General features: G+C 32.8%; 3 protein-coding genes across 14 annotated transcripts; 2 read left to right on the top strand and 1 right to left on the bottom strand.

Annotated features, from left to right (window-relative positions):
- Window positions 1-742: 742 nt before the first annotated feature.
- LOC138938602 (minor histocompatibility antigen H13) lies at window positions 743-3,012 on the top strand. The gene is made up of 6 exons (XM_070305709.1): window positions 743-964; window positions 1,307-1,417; window positions 1,501-1,583; window positions 1,734-1,908; window positions 2,024-2,517; window positions 2,611-3,012. The coding sequence occupies exons 1-6, from the start codon at window positions 773-775 to the stop codon at window positions 2,690-2,692; spliced, it is 1,137 nt and encodes a 378-aa protein (XP_070161810.1). The 5' UTR covers window positions 743-772; the 3' UTR covers window positions 2,693-3,012.
- Window positions 3,013-4,056: 1,044 nt separating this feature from the next.
- Window positions 4,057-5,623, bottom strand: LOC138938607 (proteasome subunit beta type-2). The gene is made up of 3 exons (XM_070305722.1): window positions 5,319-5,623; window positions 4,415-4,771; window positions 4,057-4,311 (listed from the first exon to the last, which is right to left on the bottom strand). The coding sequence occupies exons 1-3, from the start codon at window positions 5,407-5,409 to the stop codon at window positions 4,136-4,138; spliced, it is 624 nt and encodes a 207-aa protein (XP_070161823.1). The 5' UTR covers window positions 5,410-5,623; the 3' UTR covers window positions 4,057-4,135.
- Window positions 5,624-6,330: 707 nt separating this feature from the next.
- Window positions 6,331-20,168, top strand: LOC138938854 (uncharacterized). Of its 12 annotated transcripts, none has more exons than XM_070306191.1 (10): window positions 6,332-6,488; window positions 10,647-11,239; window positions 11,334-11,379; window positions 12,131-12,326; window positions 14,244-14,457; window positions 14,670-14,909; window positions 16,290-16,376; window positions 17,124-17,255; window positions 17,668-17,819; window positions 18,045-20,168. In XM_070306191.1, exons 5-10 carry the CDS (start codon window positions 14,245-14,247, stop codon window positions 18,169-18,171), a joined length of 951 nt encoding a protein of 316 aa, XP_070162292.1. In that variant the 5' UTR covers window positions 6,332-6,488; window positions 10,647-11,239; window positions 11,334-11,379; window positions 12,131-12,326; window position 14,244; the 3' UTR covers window positions 18,172-20,168. The 12 variants fall into 12 exon arrangements, with proteins under 12 accessions (XP_070162299.1, XP_070162292.1, XP_070162294.1 ...); XM_070306193.1 differs by lacking the exon at window positions 10,647-11,239 and adding an exon at window positions 6,591-6,773; XM_070306192.1 differs by lacking the exon at window positions 6,332-6,488 and adding an exon at window positions 6,791-7,098.
- Window positions 20,169-20,757: the final 589 nt, after the last annotated feature.

The raw sequence follows: 20,757 nt of genomic DNA, 5'->3' as shown, positions 1-20,757 counted from the left end.
TAAACCTAAACCTAAACCTAAACCTAAACCTAAACCTAAACCTAAACCTAAACCTAAACCTAAACCTAAACCTAAACCTAAACCTAAACCTAAACCTAAACCTAAACCTAAACCTAAACCTAAACCTAAACCTAAACCTAAACCTAAACCTAAACCTAAACCTAAACCTAAACCTAAACCTAAACCTAAACCTAGAACCTAACCTAAACCTAAACCTAAACCTAGAACCTAACCTAAACCTAAACCTAAACCTAGAACCTAAACCTAAACGTTTTTTATCATATAGTACATAAGTATTCCAATAAATGCGTTTTTATTGGAAATATTGAATAAAAATATTAAGTGTCTTAAACTAGTTTCAACGCGGTTTTAACCGTTTTGAAATAATGACTTGTGATTGGTTGTGTATTGGTCGCAGAGCGCGTGTTGCGATCCATAGGGATATAGGGATTTGGATCCACGTCGCGAAAACTGCGGAACGCTCGCGATTGATTCCGTTTTGAATATTGACCGGCTAACTTTATGGAGTTCAGTGAACTTCTTCTTCTGATTTTATTGCTAATATTTTTTTTTTTTTTTTTACTTTTTACGTTGCCGCCCTAGGGAAAAAGTTACATGATCGGTCTCCTGAACGCGGCCATTAATGAACTAAAAATGTATTCGTGTATTCTTGGCCTAGGTAGCGCTTCGAATACCGTTCCAAAACAAAATACGAGCATTAGCTATCTACTTTTTTATATCATTTGTGCTTAATTGTGTCAATCTTTTCAAGATGGCAAGCACGGTAAATGATATCGTGACACAAGCGAAGGAAAATCTTACCGAGTATCGGAATGCGACAACTGCGAGGGTACCGTCGACACCCGAGGGAATGGCAATTGCTTACGGTAGTCTCATTATTATGGCTATTTTACCGATTTTTTTCGGTAGCTACCGTGCAGTCAGACATCATAAGGAACAGCAGGTTAGCCACGTACTTTGGCATATGTTTGACGCACGCGTTTTTTACGAAATTTATCCGTTATTCGTTTTTTCATTGACGATACCGCGAGAATTTACGGAAGAAGTTTTCGTTGTATTTTGCAACGATTGATTATCTCCTATCTCCAACGATAATAAGATTTTTTTTTTTTTTTTTTTTTTTCCCCAATGATTTCTACTAACATTTTTCTTCCGATAAAACGACGATTAATTACGATTGTACATATAATTCAGCTGTATGAAATAGTACGGTATATCCGTGAGTGTTGTAAGTTTTTTTTCATTTGTATCCCTAATTTGTTGCATAGTGCGTTATATTTTACAGCAACAGTATAAAGCCAGTGGCGAACAACCTGACACGATGTCTCGTAGAGAGGCTGCCATGTTTCCTCTTATCTCCAGCATTACGTTAATTGGCTTGTATATATTGTATAAGGTAATTATACGTTTGTGTGAGAATTATATTTCAAGATTGTAAAATATTACGTAAGATTCTTTTTTTTTTTTTTTTTTTTACAGGTATTTGCGAAAGAATATGTTAACCTAATATTGGCTGGATATTTTTTCTTCCTTGGCATTTTAGCTTTGTGTCATCTTACCAGGTAATTTGAGCTTCCCAATGAAAAAAAAAAATTTGTATCGTGAACATTCTTTGTAATAATTTGAATAAGAAGTTTGTCTTAATCGTTGAAGCATGTTTTATAATATTTAAGTATAATTAAATTAAAAATTCTAAAGTTGTAAAATTTTAGCCCATTGATCTCATCATTGGTACCTGCTGCGATTCCGAAAACGCAATATCACATCTTATTTACGAAAGGAAAAGATGATAAGGAAGAGCATATAATTAATTACAAGTTTAATCTACATGACATTGTTTGTCTTGTATGCTGTTCGCTTGTAGGTGCTTGGTATCTTTTAAAGAAAGTAAGAATAAAAAGAGAATTAAATAAAATTCGGATTTAATTTAGATTTTGCATCTTTAATATTTTTTGTTTTCATTTTTTTTTTTTTTTTTTTTCTTTCTTTCTTTCTTTTTCAGCATTGGATAGCTAACAATCTATTTGGCATAGCATTTGCCATAAATGGAGTAGAATTGTTACATCTCAACAATGTCGTGACTGGATGCATTTTGCTCTGTGGTCTTTTATTTTACGATGCCTTTTGGGTGTTTGGTACGGATGTAATGGTGACGGTCGCGAAATCCTTTGAAGTGCCCATTAAACTCGTCTTTCCGCAAGATCTATTAGAAAAGGGCTTGAGCGCTGGTAATTTTGCCATGCTGGGATTGGGTGACATTGTATTGCCTGGCATCTTTATTGCATTACTGCTGCGATTTGATAACAGTCTCAGTAGGAAGACAAATGTCTATTTTTATTCCACGTTCTTCGCATACTTTATGGGATTACTCACTACCATGATGATCATGCACTTATTTAACCATGCGCAACCTGCTTTATTGTATCTAGTACCCGCGTGTGTAGGCACACCGTTACTCTTAGCATTAGTTAAAGGTGATCTCAAGGCACTGTTTTTGTAAGTATCTTTTAATTCTAACATGAATTTATGTGTCATATTTGTTTCTATTGTATATTTATGATCTATATGCGAAATTTTTATCTGCTTTAGATATGAGGATCATCCGTCGCAATCTACGAATGGAATGCAACAATCGGAACAAACGCAAGTAGAAGCGAAAAAGGATAAATAAAACATTAATTAATAACGCGAAAAGTATTATGAAGAATTCACGAGACATTATTATCGCGCTATGATTTTTCGAATTCTTGCGAACGAAAAAAGAAAATAAAAAGATTGTTTATGGTTCAGGCTCAAGACGTACAAGTACGCATTATGAAGAGTACTATAGCTTATAATTATGCCTTGCGTGTACATCAACTGCAAGATATATAATTCCGAATACGATTCTTAAAATAGTTAATACTCGCGGATATCGTTCGCGGAAAAAAAAATAAACAAAAAAGAAAAGTTCAATGATAGGAAATATGATTGTGATAATCAAGCATGCCGTTTAGTACTCTGCGTTGATACCACTGCTTTTTTTATCACTCATGTATGGTATCGATGGTAACTATTCCGAGATACTAGATGAAAAGGCACTTGTACTGAGAAGATGTCAAACAATAATGTAGAATTTCGTTGTTTCATAGTGTAAAATAGTATAAAAATACTTCCAACTCCTGATTTATATTTTCCACATAGTAATGTGTACGATAGACTACTATATAAAAGCCTGAGTTTTATGGTGCGTTTTACATTCTAAAAACTAATTCAGAATTAAGTTTCAATTATATATAAGTTTTTACTGTTAGAGTAAATTCTCTTCGAGATTTATCTTTCTAATTTCTACCATGTGCGAGTGATAATCGTGAAATGTAAAAATGACCCCCTTTCTTTGCAATGCATTAAACGAATTAATATGAAACAGATATGAAAAGTTATTTAAATGTTCGTAATAAAATATGAAGAAATACAAGATCGTGCTATTTATATGCTACTGTATACCTCATTTATTTGCAAGAACTGCATGGATATTTGAAATTAAAAGAAACTTACATTTTTTATTCATAAGTATAATGTATGTACAAAAAATAAAATCTACTAAAATTGCGTAATTTTCTTAAGTTGTTGAAAAAAAATTTTTTTAGGATAATTATAATTCTGTCTCTCTCTTTTCATTAATAAAAAGTAAAGTATTTACAATTTTTCTTTGTCGACACTTAGAAATTACTTACAAATATTTACAATTTATAATACTGAGACATATGTTCTGACAGTCTGATATTTTCATTACGACTATAATTTCGAAATCTTACAATCTTTTAAATAAAAATAAACTTTATTGCTTTTAACTTTATATTCGTATGTAATAAGATATTTTACGATTCATAATTATATATATATATATATGCATTTCTCTCTTCGTATGATACAATTATACTATATATGTGTATATGTATCTATAGATAAAATTAAAGTACTCTAATTCACTTTAATAACTGAAATAAAAGAAATAAGTAATTATTATAGGTTATTGAGAAATCTATCCACAAATTATGTTTACAGATATTTTATTCTTATAATGGAAAAACTTCTGTAATTGAAGAAATATAAAAAAAAAAATATTTCTTTTTTATGCTTTGGCGACACTTTCCACAGCCAAATTTTCAGCTGTGATTGGCTGCATATCTGTAATTCCATCCTTGAATATTTTTTGAACTTTAAAATTTGGTAAATTAACGATCAATCGTTTCTGAATTTCTCGAACACATTTCTTCAATAATATATATGCCTCTTCTTCGGTAGAATCTGCAAGAAATATCCATTAATATCTTATAGGAAGAATTAATTTATACATGATATCATATTTCTATAAGTATATATATATATATATATATACAATGTATTTTACCATATTTGTAATATCTGTCTAAGACAGACATGGAAAACATGCCACCATACCCGTGAGTTGCATAAGGAACTTTTACACAAGATGCTAAATAATCGATGAAATATAATTCCGGTCCTGTATCATCATCATATCCAGCTAGTAACATATTGACAAAATATGGAGTTCTACTTCTAAGATAATCAGCCAGATTTCTCCTTGTAAAGCAAGCAGCAGCCTTGGGGGATAGTTCATAACCATTTCGCATCTTATATAATTGAATATTTTTTCCAATATACTCTGAAAATTGTGTCGTGTCACCTGATTCTCCAGATATTGCCATAACAAGCTTGTCAGAGATCTTGTGAATCTTGTGTTCATCTGAAATGTTTTGTGTGCCATTTAAGATTAGTTTTTGATAATTTATAATTAGATAATTATAATTAAACTAAGATGCGTTCGAGAACGTCACCCGTGTGCACCGAGAGTCGTTCTATCTTTGTTATTTACTAAAAGTTGAACAAAGAGAGAACGATGCTCGTGTGCATACGGGTGATGTTCTCGAACGCGGCTCTGTAGTGCTGTGTTCCGATTCCCCATCCGGGTGCACCCAATATTACAGTATATGTTACGTATACTATAATATCGGATGCATCCGGGTGAAGAATCGGAACATAGCTTAGAATAGTTGCTCATAACCTAACAATCTAATATATAACGTAATTAAAATTTTGTGAAAATGACATATTGTTCTATTGTTTTATACTTTAATATACTATGATAATGTAATTGATCTGATATTCTGTTATACAATGTATCACACAATATAATACAGAATATGTGTGTATCTTGTATACTAATATAATTAATTGTGTCTAATTAATATGCTATTAACAGTCGGATATGATAAAAATAACAAACATCTTACCGCTTTTCATAACTATAATGGATTGTGCGGTTGTCATATCCGCTGCAATCAGAACGAAATCTTTACATTGAATACCAATTAAACACTCCATTTCTGTGATTCGTTTTTGTATTCGCCGTCTCGATGTAATCAGCAAACACTAAAAGTGCTTGTCACGCAAACGACAAGTTAACCTCCCGATAATCGAAATAATGATACTGTTTCGTATTGTCATACGAGATGATCTGTAACCTGTATAAACATAGTATATCTAGACCGAGTGTTGAGGAGTGGGAGCCGAGGTGCACGTAGAAAAGGACATACGCTGTTTTGTGCCCCTTGCGTTCTCTCTCGCTCGCACGTAGCATGATGAAAGAGAGCGCTATGCTATGTACGAGCGAGAGAGAACGCAAGGGGCACGAAACAGAATATGTCCTTTTCTACGGGTATCTTTAAGCGGGTAGCACATACTTTTACATAAGTGCATAATCACAAGCATAAGGAAATTGATTGGTCCATTTCCTCATGCATGAGGAAATGAACCAATCAATTTCCTTGTGTTTATGATTATGTGTTTATGCAAAAATGTGTGCTCCCCGCTTTACCCCCATTTCTAAAATAAAGGCAAACGCTCGGTCTAGATATACTATTGGTCAGTATTCATAGTCAGTTCTTATATTCAAGATCGGCTTAAACACAATCTTAAGATGTCCTAAACCAATCACAGAGCCGTATTAGCATCTTAAGACATTATTTAAGACGGTCTTGAAATAAGAACTGACTATGAATACCGGCCTATGTCTATGGTAACCCGTAACCACAATTTGTAATCATTAAGTAAATAAGAACTGGAGGGAGCATTTGGTGTTAAGAATATGGACGGAAGTGATTATATATATAAGTGGACGCTCAAAATGGCCATTCAAGAACGAATTGCAGCATGACGGAAATAAAGGCCGTATTACACTATGGGTTACGGGCTCGGTTGCGGTTGGGATTACGGAGTGACCAATCAAAGCAAAGCAGTTTGCCGGTTGATTGGTCAATTCGCAACTATCAACCGTAAGGCCGACCGAACTCTCAATTTGTAATGTAATACGGCCTTAAGTCGTGAGACTGGGCCATCCATAATAATGCAATGCAAAGAATCGATGTGTGCACAGTCGCTATTAAGAAGAAATGTTAAATAAGGTATTGTCATTGACTCTCGCAGCCTTTCGCAATGCATCATGGGTTGCCCATTGGTTTACATAGTATCAATATATGACTTAACCTTCCTTTATATAACCTTAGACGGAAATACTGGAAGTACCTCAGACATCGACATATAGTACTGGACGGAATATGGAACCGAAATCGTGTTGGAACAGAGAATAACACAGGCAACAGAAATAACCATTTCAACTTACCAGAATATGGAATAGACAATAGGAATAAAATTTCCGATGCGTTAGATTTCCTATTCCATATTCCATTGTGCGTTGATACACAGTTTCTGATAAGTTAAAATGTGGTTATTTCTGTTGCCTGTGTTATTGCCTATTCTATTGTATATCCTATTGCCTGTTTCTTTGCATTGTGCGATAGGCTTAACCGTTGTCATTTGTAGAGCGCTCCTCCCAAAACATTGTCGTGCGCCTTACGACCGTATATTACTTTTGAACTGTCTCTTCTCACCGCGTGCTTATACTCGCGCGAATTGATCGATCTTTTTTAATTAATTTCTCAATAATTATTACGAAAATCGCAAAATGATAAAGGACTTTTTTCTCTTCAATTTCATCTATTCTATCCGCGAGAGGTGATACAGTTATTATCGGTCACCCTGTATATGTATAGAATATATCTAGACTAAAACTCACACATAAAATTGACCATACATTGACCAAATTTCTCAACAATTATTGAACAATATTAATATAATTGTTGACTATGAAGTTACACAAGATACTTATATAAATTTCATTCTCATTATTTGAGCAAAATCTTAAGACTAATTATTTTTCTCATTCACAACGTTTAATCGCTTTTACATATAAAAGTACAATTGTTATCGTAGTTGGTCGTATCAGTCAACGGCATGTATGCATATTATATTACGAATGTAAATCCGCCGGCCACGTGCCGATCCCGCTACATAACTAAGATTTTCTGTGTCAAATAGCTGTAGTGGCTACTCTTGTGTCCGCTACTTTTCACCGAGACATACCAAGGAATACTTATGGAAAATCGTTATTTTTGTGCGCGAACTCTTTCGACCTTCGATCATTATCCATAAACAGTTTCATACTCGAAATTGAATTGATTAATATATTTTAAGTTAAGATACGTACAGGGTGTATCTGAAATGATGCACTAAACTTTAGGAGCGTATTCTAGAGATCAAAATAAAACTTTTTCTTCTTATGAACATGGGTCCGCAAATGAATTCCCCTCCGAGCTAAAAGTCGAAAATGTGTGAAATTGACGAAACACTCGCAACGCAAATTTATTTATCTTTCAAGAGAGAGTAATAGGTAAACGTCAAAACCAAGGTCAAATAATAATGCAATCTATAAATAACAAGTTCAAGTGTAAGTACGGACGAAAAGCATTCATTGTTAAAAAGTTACGGCTAAAGTACGGACATTTTCTGCTTCCATTTGACTACAGTTATTAGGCGATAAAAGTGGTTTACTTTACTTCATAATTTACTGGCTATACCAAATTTCAACTTTCTGCCATTTTTGTCTGAAATACAGGCGATTTTTAATTTTTTCTCCAAACTTTAGGGGCTTCTAGCTTAGAGGAGGGTCCATTTGCGGACCCATGTTCATAGAAACAAAAAGTCTTATTTTGACTTCTAGAATATGCTCTTAAAGTTTAGTGTATCATTTCAGATACACCCTGTATATTGCAATGTGTGAAAAATATATTAAAATATATATGGTAAATGTTTACATTAACTTACACCTCATGAATCGTTTTCATTTTTACATATATAATAAAGGGCACATTCCTAAGTAACACGCACTTTGAATTTTGTGGCGCTCTCTTCTCGTTTCAGAGATATACGATTTTGAAGTATCATAATTTTCGCATTTATTTCTATGATCTTTTCACTCTATCTTACTTGCGTGTTTATGTTTTTTTTTGTTTACATTTGCGTCACTGTCAGTATATTTTCGCTAAGAATTTCTTTTGATTACGAGTTTTTATTTTAACGTCAATTTAATTATGATAAACGTATTGATGAATTTTTTAACACTAGAACAATGCAATGCGCGCTTCGCGCGCGCTATTTATTCTTTTTCATTAAACATTTTTAACGCTGTATACACAAAATAACTGTCAAAATATGCAATGACAACCACTCACGAAGTAAGCGCAACGACAGAACCAATCAGCATCGCGGAAAAGCGACAACAATACACTTCGAGACTTTTGAGTATCGACTTTACATGCCTTTTTTAGATATGGCAGATGTATGTCCTCTTACAAATAATTTATAAAATAAATATCATTTAGTAAGATATAAAAAATTGTATATTATACTTTTTCGCAATTGCTACTCCACGCAAAGCGAAGTTCAACGCGAACCTATGTATCTAGTTTTTTGATAGTGGTGCCCCCCCCCCCCTGCGAGGGGCTATCACTATTGAGAAACTAGATACATAGGTTTGCGTTGAACCTCGCTTCGCATAGAAAATGAAAAAATTCAAGGAGCTTCGTTTCCGGAAATGTAAACAAACACTTTTTCCACATCTGCTTTATACAAAAATACAACGTAAATAAACATTATTTTTACTTATTTTATAACAGAGAAAGCATTAAAACTGTGAAACTTTAAAATTGCATATCTCTGGTACCAGAAGAGAGTGCCACAAAATTCAAAGTGCGTGTTAGAAATGTGCCCTCTATAATATATGTAAAAATGAAAACGATCCGTGAGATGTAAGTTAATGTAAACATTTATCATATATATATTCATTAAATATATAATTGTAATAATTAAAACAATCTTTATTTATTTGCAAAAACAATTTTTCTTTTCGGAGAAATATAAATATAAATGTCAATTTTATTTTCTCTGGACTAAAAAAAAAATATTACAAAACGCCATATTAATCTTTGTATAATTATCGAATAGTTTTTGAAACAGAGCTTCAAGAAAAAAAGAAACGCAAATTTATAATAAAACGGCATTCTCGCAGTTAATCTCAAATCTTTAAGTTTCAGATTTTTAAATTAACGTTTAATTATGAACATGTATAATTTGAAAAATCGTGGAGAGGAAAAGTCACACGTTATATTACACAATGCCGCCAATTTTCTAAACTTTGTCATGATTGATTGCATGTGATACATCATCTAACGTATTCAATCGCAAAAACAGACATATTTTCGGAAAATAATACTTATTGTTAGCCTACAAATTCGCCTAAATGAGGATAACCCATATAAACAGAGCGTGTTGCGGACACGCAAGCATGCCTCTATAATGCTTTCGTGCATAATGACGCGGATCACAAGCAAATGCTGGCCAACATTAATGACCGAATGCAGGCAAATTGACTCGTTAATGTTGACCAGCATTTTCCACTTTCAACGTTGGCAATCGTTGCATAGTCTCATATCTCACATGGATAAATTATTTCAATAGAGTAATAAAAAATGTAATGGTGCAATTTATTTCAATGATAACTTAAAGGGGACCTCGTAAATCCGATCATTTTGATTTTGACGAAACTTTACAGATATGTAGGGGGAGGGGGCGGCGGGGGAATCAATAGATGAAGTTAGAATTTTTAGTTACGGCTTAAAAATGATTCTAAGGAGTGAAAACACCCCTCATATGTAGAGCGGCTTTTTGCTTTTTTCGATATATCTCGAAAACTATTCAAGATATTAAAAAATGTTTTATACAAAAGTTTCATGGTAAAAACAACTCTATTTAATTATATTAATAAAAATTTGAAAAAGTAATTTTTAAAAAAGATTTTTTCAAAAATAATTTTTTTAGATAGAGCTGTTTTTACCATGAAACTTTTGTATAAAACATTTTTTTATTTCTTGAATAGTTTTCGCGATATATCGAGAAAAACAAAGAGTCATTCTACATATAAAGGATGCTTTCATCCCATAGAACAATTTTTGGGCTATATATGTATGTAAAGTTGCATCAAAATCAAAATTGTTCGGGTTCGCGAGGTTGCCTTTAGACATAATTTATGTTAATGATGGCGAAAACTTGGTTCTGCAAATTAAGTAAGTAAACGGTCTTACAAGTTAAGTAAATAAATAAGTAATGTATTATATATATATATGTGCCGAAAAATTGTTTTTGACACATACATTTACACTAGCCAGAATTCAGACCTGTGACGCAATCTCGTATTTTTCGGAATAATCATCACATTTGTGTAACCGATCGGAGTTTGATAACGCGAAATTTCCTCCGTGAAGGTCGTTTGTCGATTCCGTTACGCTCGAATCCATTCGCGACTCGTAATACGTTCACTGAACTTGCTACGATAAACTATGCCAACAAGTGCAAAGAGGAAGAGGGGAATGAGAGGATGGTATCCAACTATCCGCAAGGCGGTATATGCGATTAGCGAGATCCTCCTAATAAGAAGAAACGACGCAGCATCCCGCTACTGAAACAGTTACGATCAATTGCCAATGCTTTTTCCATTCGCTATCAATACGTACCGATTTACATTACCCATTCGCTTTGATAATGCTCTTGATACAACTGTGAATGAAAAGAAAATACGAATAATACTAACATAGTGCATGAAAACAAATAGAGAGCTATACAAGAATGGGAAAAGAATATAAATGCAAATATAATGAAAATTAATAAAACTTTAAAAATTATGAGCTTGCTGCAATTATGTTTCTTGCTTTGCTAAATATTGAATGACGCAAACATCTACAAGATCAATCATTTAAATTAAGTAAGTTGAATTTCGCAATTTGCTATTCTCTTTCCTATTTGCAAGAATTGAGATAAATAATGATAATCATCTCTTGGGATTATTATCGTCGAAGAAGAGCTACGAGGATATCCGGTGACATTTTACATCAACTAAAAAAGGTATGGACAAGATAAAGAGAAAAAGATTTACTCGATTAAAATTTATACTAATCAAGATATATATATTGTAGATTGCACATTAATTATTAACTCTTACAATCAATTATTAAATTATTTAAGGTTTCTGTGTCCTTGCTGCAATTTTATTGAATTATAATGTTACAAACGAGAAATTATTTTTTTCTTGCAAAATACATCGACATAAATAATTTTTTTTTAATGCGAACAACTATTCGTACAACTATTTACTCACGAATCAAAAAGAGAAAGCTTTGGTATATTTTACTACTTATAATAAATCCAAAAATTTTTTAAATGAACTTATTTCGATCTATTTTGCAAGCAAAAGGAACTCATATATGTTTTCTAATGTCATAATCCGGTATAGCACGTCATTAAGAGATCTATAAGATCTTTTTGAAAAAATTTTTGTGTTTCGACTATTAACAAAATAAGCATTAAAGTAATGATCAGAGTTCAAATTTTAAGATGCTTTTAATTTTAAAATGCTTTTAAGATTGAATGTGTAACGGGACACATAATGTAAATTGTTGAATGTAAAATGTAGTGTCTGTTAATTACAATTGCTACGAAAAAAAAATTATAAATAAAACACATATAATATTTGTCGAAAACTATAGTGCAAGATAGCGATTTCGAACTATGTATTATATTATTTCTTTGTAAAGTGATGAATACTGCTGTTTCTCTTTTTCATCGCAAAGTGATTACTAAAAATGCCCTTAAGTAGACGATCTTTCGGAATCTTCGCCAATCGGTCCGGCGTGATTGGATAGTTTCATTGAAAATGGTAGTAAAGATGAGTAGTCATTGGCCGAACGGTTTACCCCCACGTATACTCGCAAGGTATATAGAAGACCCCGCGAAGAATTTCATCTTCAGAACTGAAAGTCAGTGTCAAAGAAGTCTGCCAGAAAGAAAACTAAGTAAGTAATATAGCTTTCCATTGTTTTTGTGACTTGAATTGATCGATTAGAGGAAATCAATTGCTCGTATTTTCCAAACATTGTTTTAAATCAATAAAATCACTTTAATCAGTAAATTGGTGTAGCTTTATAAAACTTTTGAATATGATTGAATTGATGATAATTCACGGTTGTATATTATTAATCACACAAACGTGCTTTATTCTATTTTAAAAAGTATATAACTTTTAGATCTAGAAACTATCAGTTACGATATTTATTGTTGGTGTTGTATATACATTATTATTACACATTTAATTTAATTAATATTACTCGAGATAGAGATTTTCTTCTATTCATACATATATACATGTGTGTGTGTGTGTGTGTGTGTGTGTGTGTGTAAAAGGATACAGTTAGAAACTCGTTTGTGATTTTTCCATTGTGGCATGTACCGTTTTCCAAAGGCACGCGGCGCATCGTTTGTTGCAGTTGATGAGTCTCTCTCTCTCTCTCTCTCTCTCTCTCTCTCTCTCTCTCTCTCTCTCTCTCTCTCTCTCTCTCTCTCTCTCTCTCTCTCTCTCTCTCTCTCTCTCTCTCTCTCTCTCTCTCTCTCTCTTCCCCTCCCTCTCTTCCCCCCCTCTCTCTCCTTTCCACTCCCCCTCCCCCCTCTCTCCCTGCATATATGCACACATCCATACCCACCCCACCCCCCCACACACACACACACACATTTCATTGCTTTCAAAATCATCGTTTTAATCATTCTTTTATTTTAGTTATTTTAACCAATTTTTTATTCAATTCATTATTTGTGTTATTCTATAACTTATAAATCAAATTTCCGATTTTATCCAAAAAATTATGGAAAGCGAATATTTCGTAAAAATTAGCATTGATCAGCTATATTAAATCAATAATGAGGTTGACATAAAAGTTGCGCGATAAAAATTGATGAAGACAATTTGTTTGTGAATATTCTACTTTAATACTTTTTAAGATTAGATTTGCTCATCGCTATATATTTTTATACGTACTATACGCCAAACATTTATATATATATATACAAATTTTTGGTATGTAATACATATCATAGAGCATTTATATATAAATCCACATATTATGAAATAAATATTCTTTTTATTTTTTGTGTTATTTTTAAAAAGTGGAAAGATTGCGCAAAGCTTTTGAAAATATTTGTAGAACAAAATGTTATTTGTCGAATTTATCAATTCTTATCAGCTCAATCTCGCAAACGGTAATAAGCCGGGATTTTTTTACGCGAGTTGCTTTCCTTCGTTTATTTTTTTGCGGGCACGAAAACTCTTCGCCCTCCAGCGATCGACAGTAGGTCGTGACCGCCTTTTAGAATAACGGTATCTATCGAGTTCAACAAACCAGCATTGCCGGAAAGTGGGTTAACGAGCGGTCGGGTGGCATGCTTGCGGTCGAAGCGACCTTAACCATGGTGACACACTTTCAACAGCATCGTGTTCTCAGCTTGTATCCGCAATATATAAACCGATTTTATTCATTTCCGTCCATTGCGCGTTCCGCGCAATCAAGGTGAAGATTACGGTTGTTGTTAATCTTACAAATTATATTTTATAAAGTATGGGAGGGGAAGGGAGGAATCGAGATATGTAAGAGAGATTTAAATTCATGTATCGAATCATGGATACAAATATGAATAACGCAAAACATAATGCAATATATCCACACATAATGATGCGTTATAATCTATAAATTGATTCATAATAATTAAAAATTTGTTTTATTAATTTCAATTTTTTTACAAGTTTTGTATACATTACATTGTAGCAAAAAATGTTTCTGAGAAGAGAAGAAAACAGATTATTTTATAAACATACAAATACTTTCTTTGTTGTCTATCTGATTATGTACATCAAAATACAACAAAGTTTATTTTTGTCATAGAATGTGGTTCAACGAATACGCGTTTTTGTGTTTGATTGCGCTTGTTCTGGGACATGCTGCAACTTTACCGCAGCATCCTCAGTACACTCAGCAATATCCACAAGAATACCAGCAACAACAGGTCAGAGAGGATAGAAAATTTGCCGAGAAGCCAAACGCGATGAAAAAAGTGGCGATCGATGATCTCGAGGACATTAGCACTAATCAAATTCAGGTAATTTATATAAAATTGTATTTGTGTATATATTTAATTCAATTAATATTATAATTTTACGCACCTTTTACCCCTTCTTCTCTCCCTCCGGCCTCTCTATATTATACCTATGAGGATAAACTATTGTTCTATCTTTACATTTCTAATAGGATTTAAACTAATTTGTTTTTCTTTTCACTACTGATATCATATTATTCGGTTTCCATGCACAGGAGGGTAGCAGTAGCGGTTTCTCGTGGTCCAATATGCTGGGTATGTTGATGCAGATGCTGCTGGGTCAGACTGGTGGTGCGACCGGACCCAGTAAAAACGAGATAGATGACGGTGCGACTACAAGCCCGTGGACTAATTTGCTCTCCGTAGGATTTAGGGTCCTCACGGCATTGTTGGGTGGACCTCAGCAACCGGTAGATGGTATCGATAAGGTGGACAATCAGAGTAGTCCTATGCAGGTAAGTGAAAATAACTACGATGCGCTATGTTCAAACGTTTCGGTTTTCGAATATTTTTTCGCGTTGACCAGTAATGCGGATTGGCATTATCATATCTCGGATATGTGTTAAGTCAACTGCTTTCTTCAGTTATTAGGTAGATTATAATTTGTTATTAGCGCGTAACAGATACACGCAAAAGAGTATTTTGCAATATGTAAGCTTTAAGTTACTGAATATGGATTATCTGATACATTGAATGCTTTTGTCATGAAAAACAATTGTTTTCTTCTCTCCGCGATGCGAAAATGTAAATTAGTCAGTGTCTGACTCATATGTAAATTATTATAAATAAGCAGCTCAGAATATCATATCATATAGAGTTGTCTGTATATATATACTATTATGTGAAAGAAAGGCTATATTATATTTATAAATAATTTATTTCAAATATTTGAAATTATTATTGCTTTATGTATGTATCAATAGAGTTTATTTTTTAATATCATAATATTTATTATTATTTATATTAATTTTTTGATATTCCAATTTTGATTAATATTGAAAATAAAGACAATCTCATATTTGCGTTGTAGTTTACATCTACGGAATAAGTTAAATTTGACATTGAATTAAAATTTGGGAGATACGCACGGCTGCTTACGGTTACAAACTATGTTGTATAATAATTAGAGAGGAGAAAGAGTATGTGTTAAATAATTGTGACAGACCATTATTTTCATGCACTTGTGTCATATCATCTTCACGTTTTCTACACAATTTAATTTATCTCATAGCCGGAGACTAGTCGGTGTTTTACTTGGTTTTGTTGAATACATTTTGCTCATGACAATCACATTTGCGGGAATAATCAAAGCTGATGATTAAAGGAAGGAGCAAAAGCGTAAACTTTATTCTCAAAAGATGCGAAATTTAGAAAGATTTATATTTTAGTTTCCTTTACAAAATAAACTACAGCATTGTCAGCACAATTAGTAAAATTGTAACTTTTTAAAGTATTATATATTGTTGTCATTATATGTTGATAACTAATTTGTGATTGATTTAATAAGATTACGTTGATAGTATTACAATTACCTTCAAATGTTTTATACAATAAAGTAAAACTTATAAAGATGCATTTTATTTTTTCAAAACAGTGTTTTTGTTTATGCGCTCTTTTTCCAGCCATTTCCACATAAACCTTTTATTCAGAATAAATTAAATATTTAAATACGACATTTGCATCAACGAGCCTCTATCTCTCTGTCTCGGTCTGTCTGTTTGTCTCTCTCTCTCTCTCTCTCTCCCCCTCCCTCTCTCTTTCTTTTTCTCTCATTTTTCTTGTAAATAATTATCTATCTTTGGACTTAGCGCACATGGCTGGTGTCGGTTGTTTAGGAAATTTTGACTGCGGTGCTGGGTGCATTTCTAGGACAGGGCAGAAACCCCGAACAGATTGCAGTAATGGCGAAAAATGCTTCCGAGGTTAGTATGAATTTATGAATGAGAAGATTCAATGACAAGTTAAAAATTTGGAACTCTTCATCTTGCTTTGGTGAGAACTGCTGAAATACGTGCCTATTTGATCGAGAATGTTGAATTAGAGAATCTGAATTAATTTTGCTATACATATATAGTTGTCCAACGTCCTTGTTATAATGTTTACTAATCAATTTGTGTGCATTATTAAATTATCGCTTTGTTAAAATTGCTTGATATGTTAAATCCTATCATAGTCCTTTTTCTAATAATGAAAAATATGTATGCATGTATAAATGTATCCATGTATGTATTGTATGTATTATACAGGATTCCGGAATAACCTTCCGTCCGTAAAATGACGTATTCCTGGTACAATTCTACGACGATTTTTCCTTTACCAAAATTTGAATTGAAGCGTAATTTTTGAGATATAAGTTCTTTTACGGATGGTAGGTTGTTCCGGAACACCCTATATATATGTATGTATGTATGTATGTATGTATGTATGTATGTATGTATGTATGTATGTATGTATGTATGTATGTATGCATGTATGTATGTATGTATGTATATATGTAGGTATGCATGTATGTATGCATGCATACAAGTATATCCCTAATCTCTAACAATGTAAATTAATTTCACGTGCGTATCTACACCGTACTACTTAAAACGCATTCCTATTTTTCAAAATATGTGTATCCGTAAATAAATTCGCTTACATCTTTGCTTATCCATCTTATTAAGCAGTTCATCAGCATAGTCATTAATCTGCTGGACGCTCTGAAGACATCGTTCTCTCATCGTTCCTTGACAGCTCGTTCACTCGGAAGGCGCGACACCATCTCCGAAGCTGCAATAGCGTCAATCTCTATGCTGAAGGTAAAAATATATCATAATTAAAAATAATTGATAAATGCCAATTAAAACTCATATTCTTTGAAATAATATTTGAGAAATTGCCACGCTAACAATAAGAGGGAATTATCATACAATATATGCATATATTAATTATTATATATAATAATATTTATAATATTATAATATTATTATATATACTTTTATAATAATATTATAATTATTTATCTCACATTCTCGCGAATTATATCGTATTATTGTATTTATTTATTCTTATATTGTAACTGTTTTTAATATTTCTCTCTCTGTTTACACATATATATATAAATAAAAGAAAAGATTATATACATATATTACGTGATTACTATTACTAAATTTATCTATTTAGAAGCAAAAATATATATCTTATATGTGTGTAATTCGTTTAATTCGCTAGGGCTACATGAGATCTGTCAAGTCCTTTAGCTACGTAGGACGTGCCGAGGAGGAAGGTCAACGTGGATGCGCCGAAAGAGCCCTTTGCGAGGCCAGCGCAGAGTGTATCGCTGATACACAAGGCCCATCGTCAATTTTCTGCCAGTTTGGATCGTGAGTGTTTAATTTACATTTTTATTAAATATCGAATAAATTAACACGTACATGTTGTACATGTACACAATGTGTATGCGTAATCGATTTAATTATCATGTTTCCTTTTTTTCTTTTAGAAATAGATAGAAATAGTTTTTTTTTATGTGTCGGTCAAAATTATAACAATCTTTCTCTCCATCTATATATGGCTAGTTATTATTAAATTGGACATGATTTCTATAGATACGCAACAAGCTATCTTCTACAGAAACAGAGCGGCGTCGGTTTCGAAGCCCTTTACGAAGCAGGACGACGCGGTCGCACTGGCGAAGATTGCAGAACTCTCTTCATGGATTGCAATGCCGTATGAGCACGTTCATATTCACGGCGTTTCATCGAGCGTGGCTTAGATCTTGCGATATTTCGCGAAATCTTTTTGTCAATAGAATTTTTTAATCCGAAGCCTTTCCGAAAAATTGTACATTTCGCCTCGTTAGTAGAAAACGATGCGAGAAACGTAACTGTATTGATTTACATTACAGGCAACCAAACGACATCAAAAGTCTTAAAGTTATTCAAGAGATATCTTGAGACTTTGAAACTTTCTTTCTAGGATGTTTTTTTAGAGTTCTTTGACATTCAATATCAAGCACTCAGACACAATCGATGCGTTTCAATGAGATTTTTGGTGTGTCCCACATTAGAATAGAAGTTCAAATTTACTCGAGATGACCACGCGCGAACGTTCAGGGAGCACCTCATTCATATGAATCATATGAAATCTTGTCAACTCGACAACTCACGACTGATCATTTTTTTCGAGCGGCGAATTCGATACATATATATTGTACACGCTAAATGATGCATTTTCGTAATTTCAACGAATCTATGACTTTAAAGTCGCGAATAAACCAAGCACTCGATTCAATCTTATAAAGGCTTGTCTCGTGAAAAATGAGATGAACATTTTCGATAATCTACTGTGAATATAACGAAATCTTTCGATGAAATTTTATCTGGAATTCTTTAATGGAATTCTTTGGTCGTCTGTTTATCACGTTTATAAGTCCCTCTTGGTATCGATAATTAAGTTTCGCCATGCGCTAATTAAATAATAATATATTTATTTCTATTTATTGAATATATTTTACACGTATATAGGTTGTATATTGTGCTCTTACTTGAGAAATTTCCGTTATTCTGACAATAGAGTGATTATATAATGTACAATAGATAGCGGAGATTGTCGGAGATTTGAGTTTTTAAATTTATAATATACAAGATTTGCTTGACATCTGAAATGTGATGCATTTTTCTTTGAAATATGATATGGCTGATAAAAAATGTTCAAATACTTGTCACAAGACCGAAATGCAATTCTATCGCGTATTCAATTTTCGATGTTACAAGTACGGGAAAAAGAATTTTACACTAATATTGTCGTTTCCATGTCTCTATATAGCTTTAGAAGTTTAATTCACGGAAATTATACAAGTTTCATCAACGCTTAGATTATTTACGTACCGTATATATTTAATGTTAAATATACGGTATGTATATAAAGTATTATATCAATAATAAAGCGCTTTATGAAACAGAAAGAAAGAGGGAGGAAGACGCGCTTAGAGCTGTTGGAGAAAGAGGATCGGCATTTGATGTGTTTGATGAGCTTTGTTCAAGTACTGTTATTGTGTACTAGAAAAAAAAATTAACCTTGCGTGATATTATTTGAGTCAGCGATGAATTTAAGTAGTATTTTATTTTTCTAATTAATTTGGCAATTGGTGCAAAAACAATCAGTTTCAGTGTTTAAATATATTGTCTTTTTTACACTTTATCTATAAATATACAAAATAAAATTTTACTTAATCTCGCATATAAAAATCGCGGATAAGAAAATGGAAATGAAAAGTGTGACTAGAAATTATTGATGATATTACTAATTTTTGCTCTAAAATGGGAAGAATATATATCCAGTTAGTGATTTTCGAAATATAAGTTTTGCTAACTAGATATTTCACAATGATAGTGGTTGAATGTATCTCGTTATCGAATGGCCTTCCCTATTTAACATACGTGTTAATGTCTCAGGATGTTATATATTTTCTTTCTTTTAGCATCCATCCTAAATATATTAGCTACTGTATATAGGTTTTATATTATATATGGTATGTATTTGTGTGTGTGTGTGTGTGTGTGTGTACACACACACACACACACACAAACATACATACAAGTGAAGCTCTTCGCACTATTTCTTCTCTTTTGTAATATCAACATGGCTGATTAGTTATACATGGCATAGGTATAAGTTGATGTATAGGTGCAGTTCAATTATTATATCTTAATAAATACACTCGTAACCGATCTTACCCATGCAAAAATATCTAGATGTTTATTTCATACAATACCTCATATTATTTTTCAACCAAATAATCTGCCTAATAAACGGGATGACCTTTTGTATACATAATATATAGATAGAAATTGAGATCACAACGGGCGAATTATCGCAATGTGTTTCAGCACTATTCTTTTGGTTGGATTATTCAGCAAAATTGTGAAGAAATTGATTTCAAATTGATGAAAAGAATCTTTTATCAAACATTAATGCAGTAACAAAGGATGACCCTGTACACACACACACACACACACACACACACACACACACACCTGTATGCGTACGCACGCGCATGTACACATTGAGAATGTCCGGTAAAATAAGCTTCCAGGTTGTTGTCAACGACCGTGAAGAATCCAGAAACCGTGACCATAGTTTTATGCCAGATGAGAAAATATCTTCTTACGACAAAACAGTTTCGTATCGAATCTCGTTGTGAAGCCTTCATCTTGGTGTTGCGCAACTCTTGGCGACCTTTTCCATCCTTGTATAATTTCTTTACAATTTCTTCAAAGGCAAGCGAAACAAGCAGTGCAATTTATTAATATTAATTCG

Source organism: Polyergus mexicanus, unplaced genomic scaffold, assembly GCF_030449975.1.
Source record: "Polyergus mexicanus isolate NDT 795.1 unplaced genomic scaffold, iyPolMexi1.0 SCAF_13, whole genome shotgun sequence".
In the NCBI taxonomy this organism is placed as follows: Eukaryota; Metazoa; Arthropoda; class Insecta; order Hymenoptera; family Formicidae; genus Polyergus; species Polyergus mexicanus.
The sequence above is the reverse complement of the archived record's forward strand: the minus strand, read 5'-3'. Positions and strand labels throughout refer to the sequence as shown.

Excerpts from the sequence above, each read along its gene's own strand:
- LOC138938602 (XM_070305709.1), top strand. The coding sequence starts at position 773 with ATGGCAAGCACGGTAAATGATATCGTGACACAAGCGAAGGAAAATCTT. Across the intron at positions 1,909-2,023 it reads CTTGGTATCTTTTAAAGAAA|CATTGGATAGCTAACAATCT; the intron begins GTAAGAATAAAA and ends TTTCTTTTTCAG. Across the intron at positions 2,518-2,610 it reads GATCTCAAGGCACTGTTTTT|ATATGAGGATCATCCGTCGC; the intron begins GTAAGTATCTTT and ends TATCTGCTTTAG.
- LOC138938607 (XM_070305722.1), bottom strand. The coding sequence starts at position 5,409 with ATGGAGTGTTTAATTGGTATTCAATGTAAAGATTTCGTTCTGATTGCA. Across the intron at positions 4,772-5,318 it reads CATTATAGTTATGAAAAGCG|ATGAACACAAGATTCACAAG; the intron begins GTAAGATGTTTG and ends AAAACATTTCAG. Across the intron at positions 4,312-4,414 it reads AGACAGATATTACAAATATG|ATTCTACCGAAGAAGAGGCA; the intron begins GTAAAATACATT and ends TATTTCTTGCAG.
- LOC138938854 (XM_070306198.1), top strand. The coding sequence starts at position 14,245 with ATGTGGTTCAACGAATACGCGTTTTTGTGTTTGATTGCGCTTGTTCTG. Across the intron at positions 16,377-17,123 it reads TGGCGAAAAATGCTTCCGAG|TTCATCAGCATAGTCATTAA; the intron begins GTTAGTATGAAT and ends CTTATTAAGCAG. Across the intron at positions 17,820-18,044 it reads ATTTTCTGCCAGTTTGGATC|ATACGCAACAAGCTATCTTC; the intron begins GTGAGTGTTTAA and ends TGATTTCTATAG.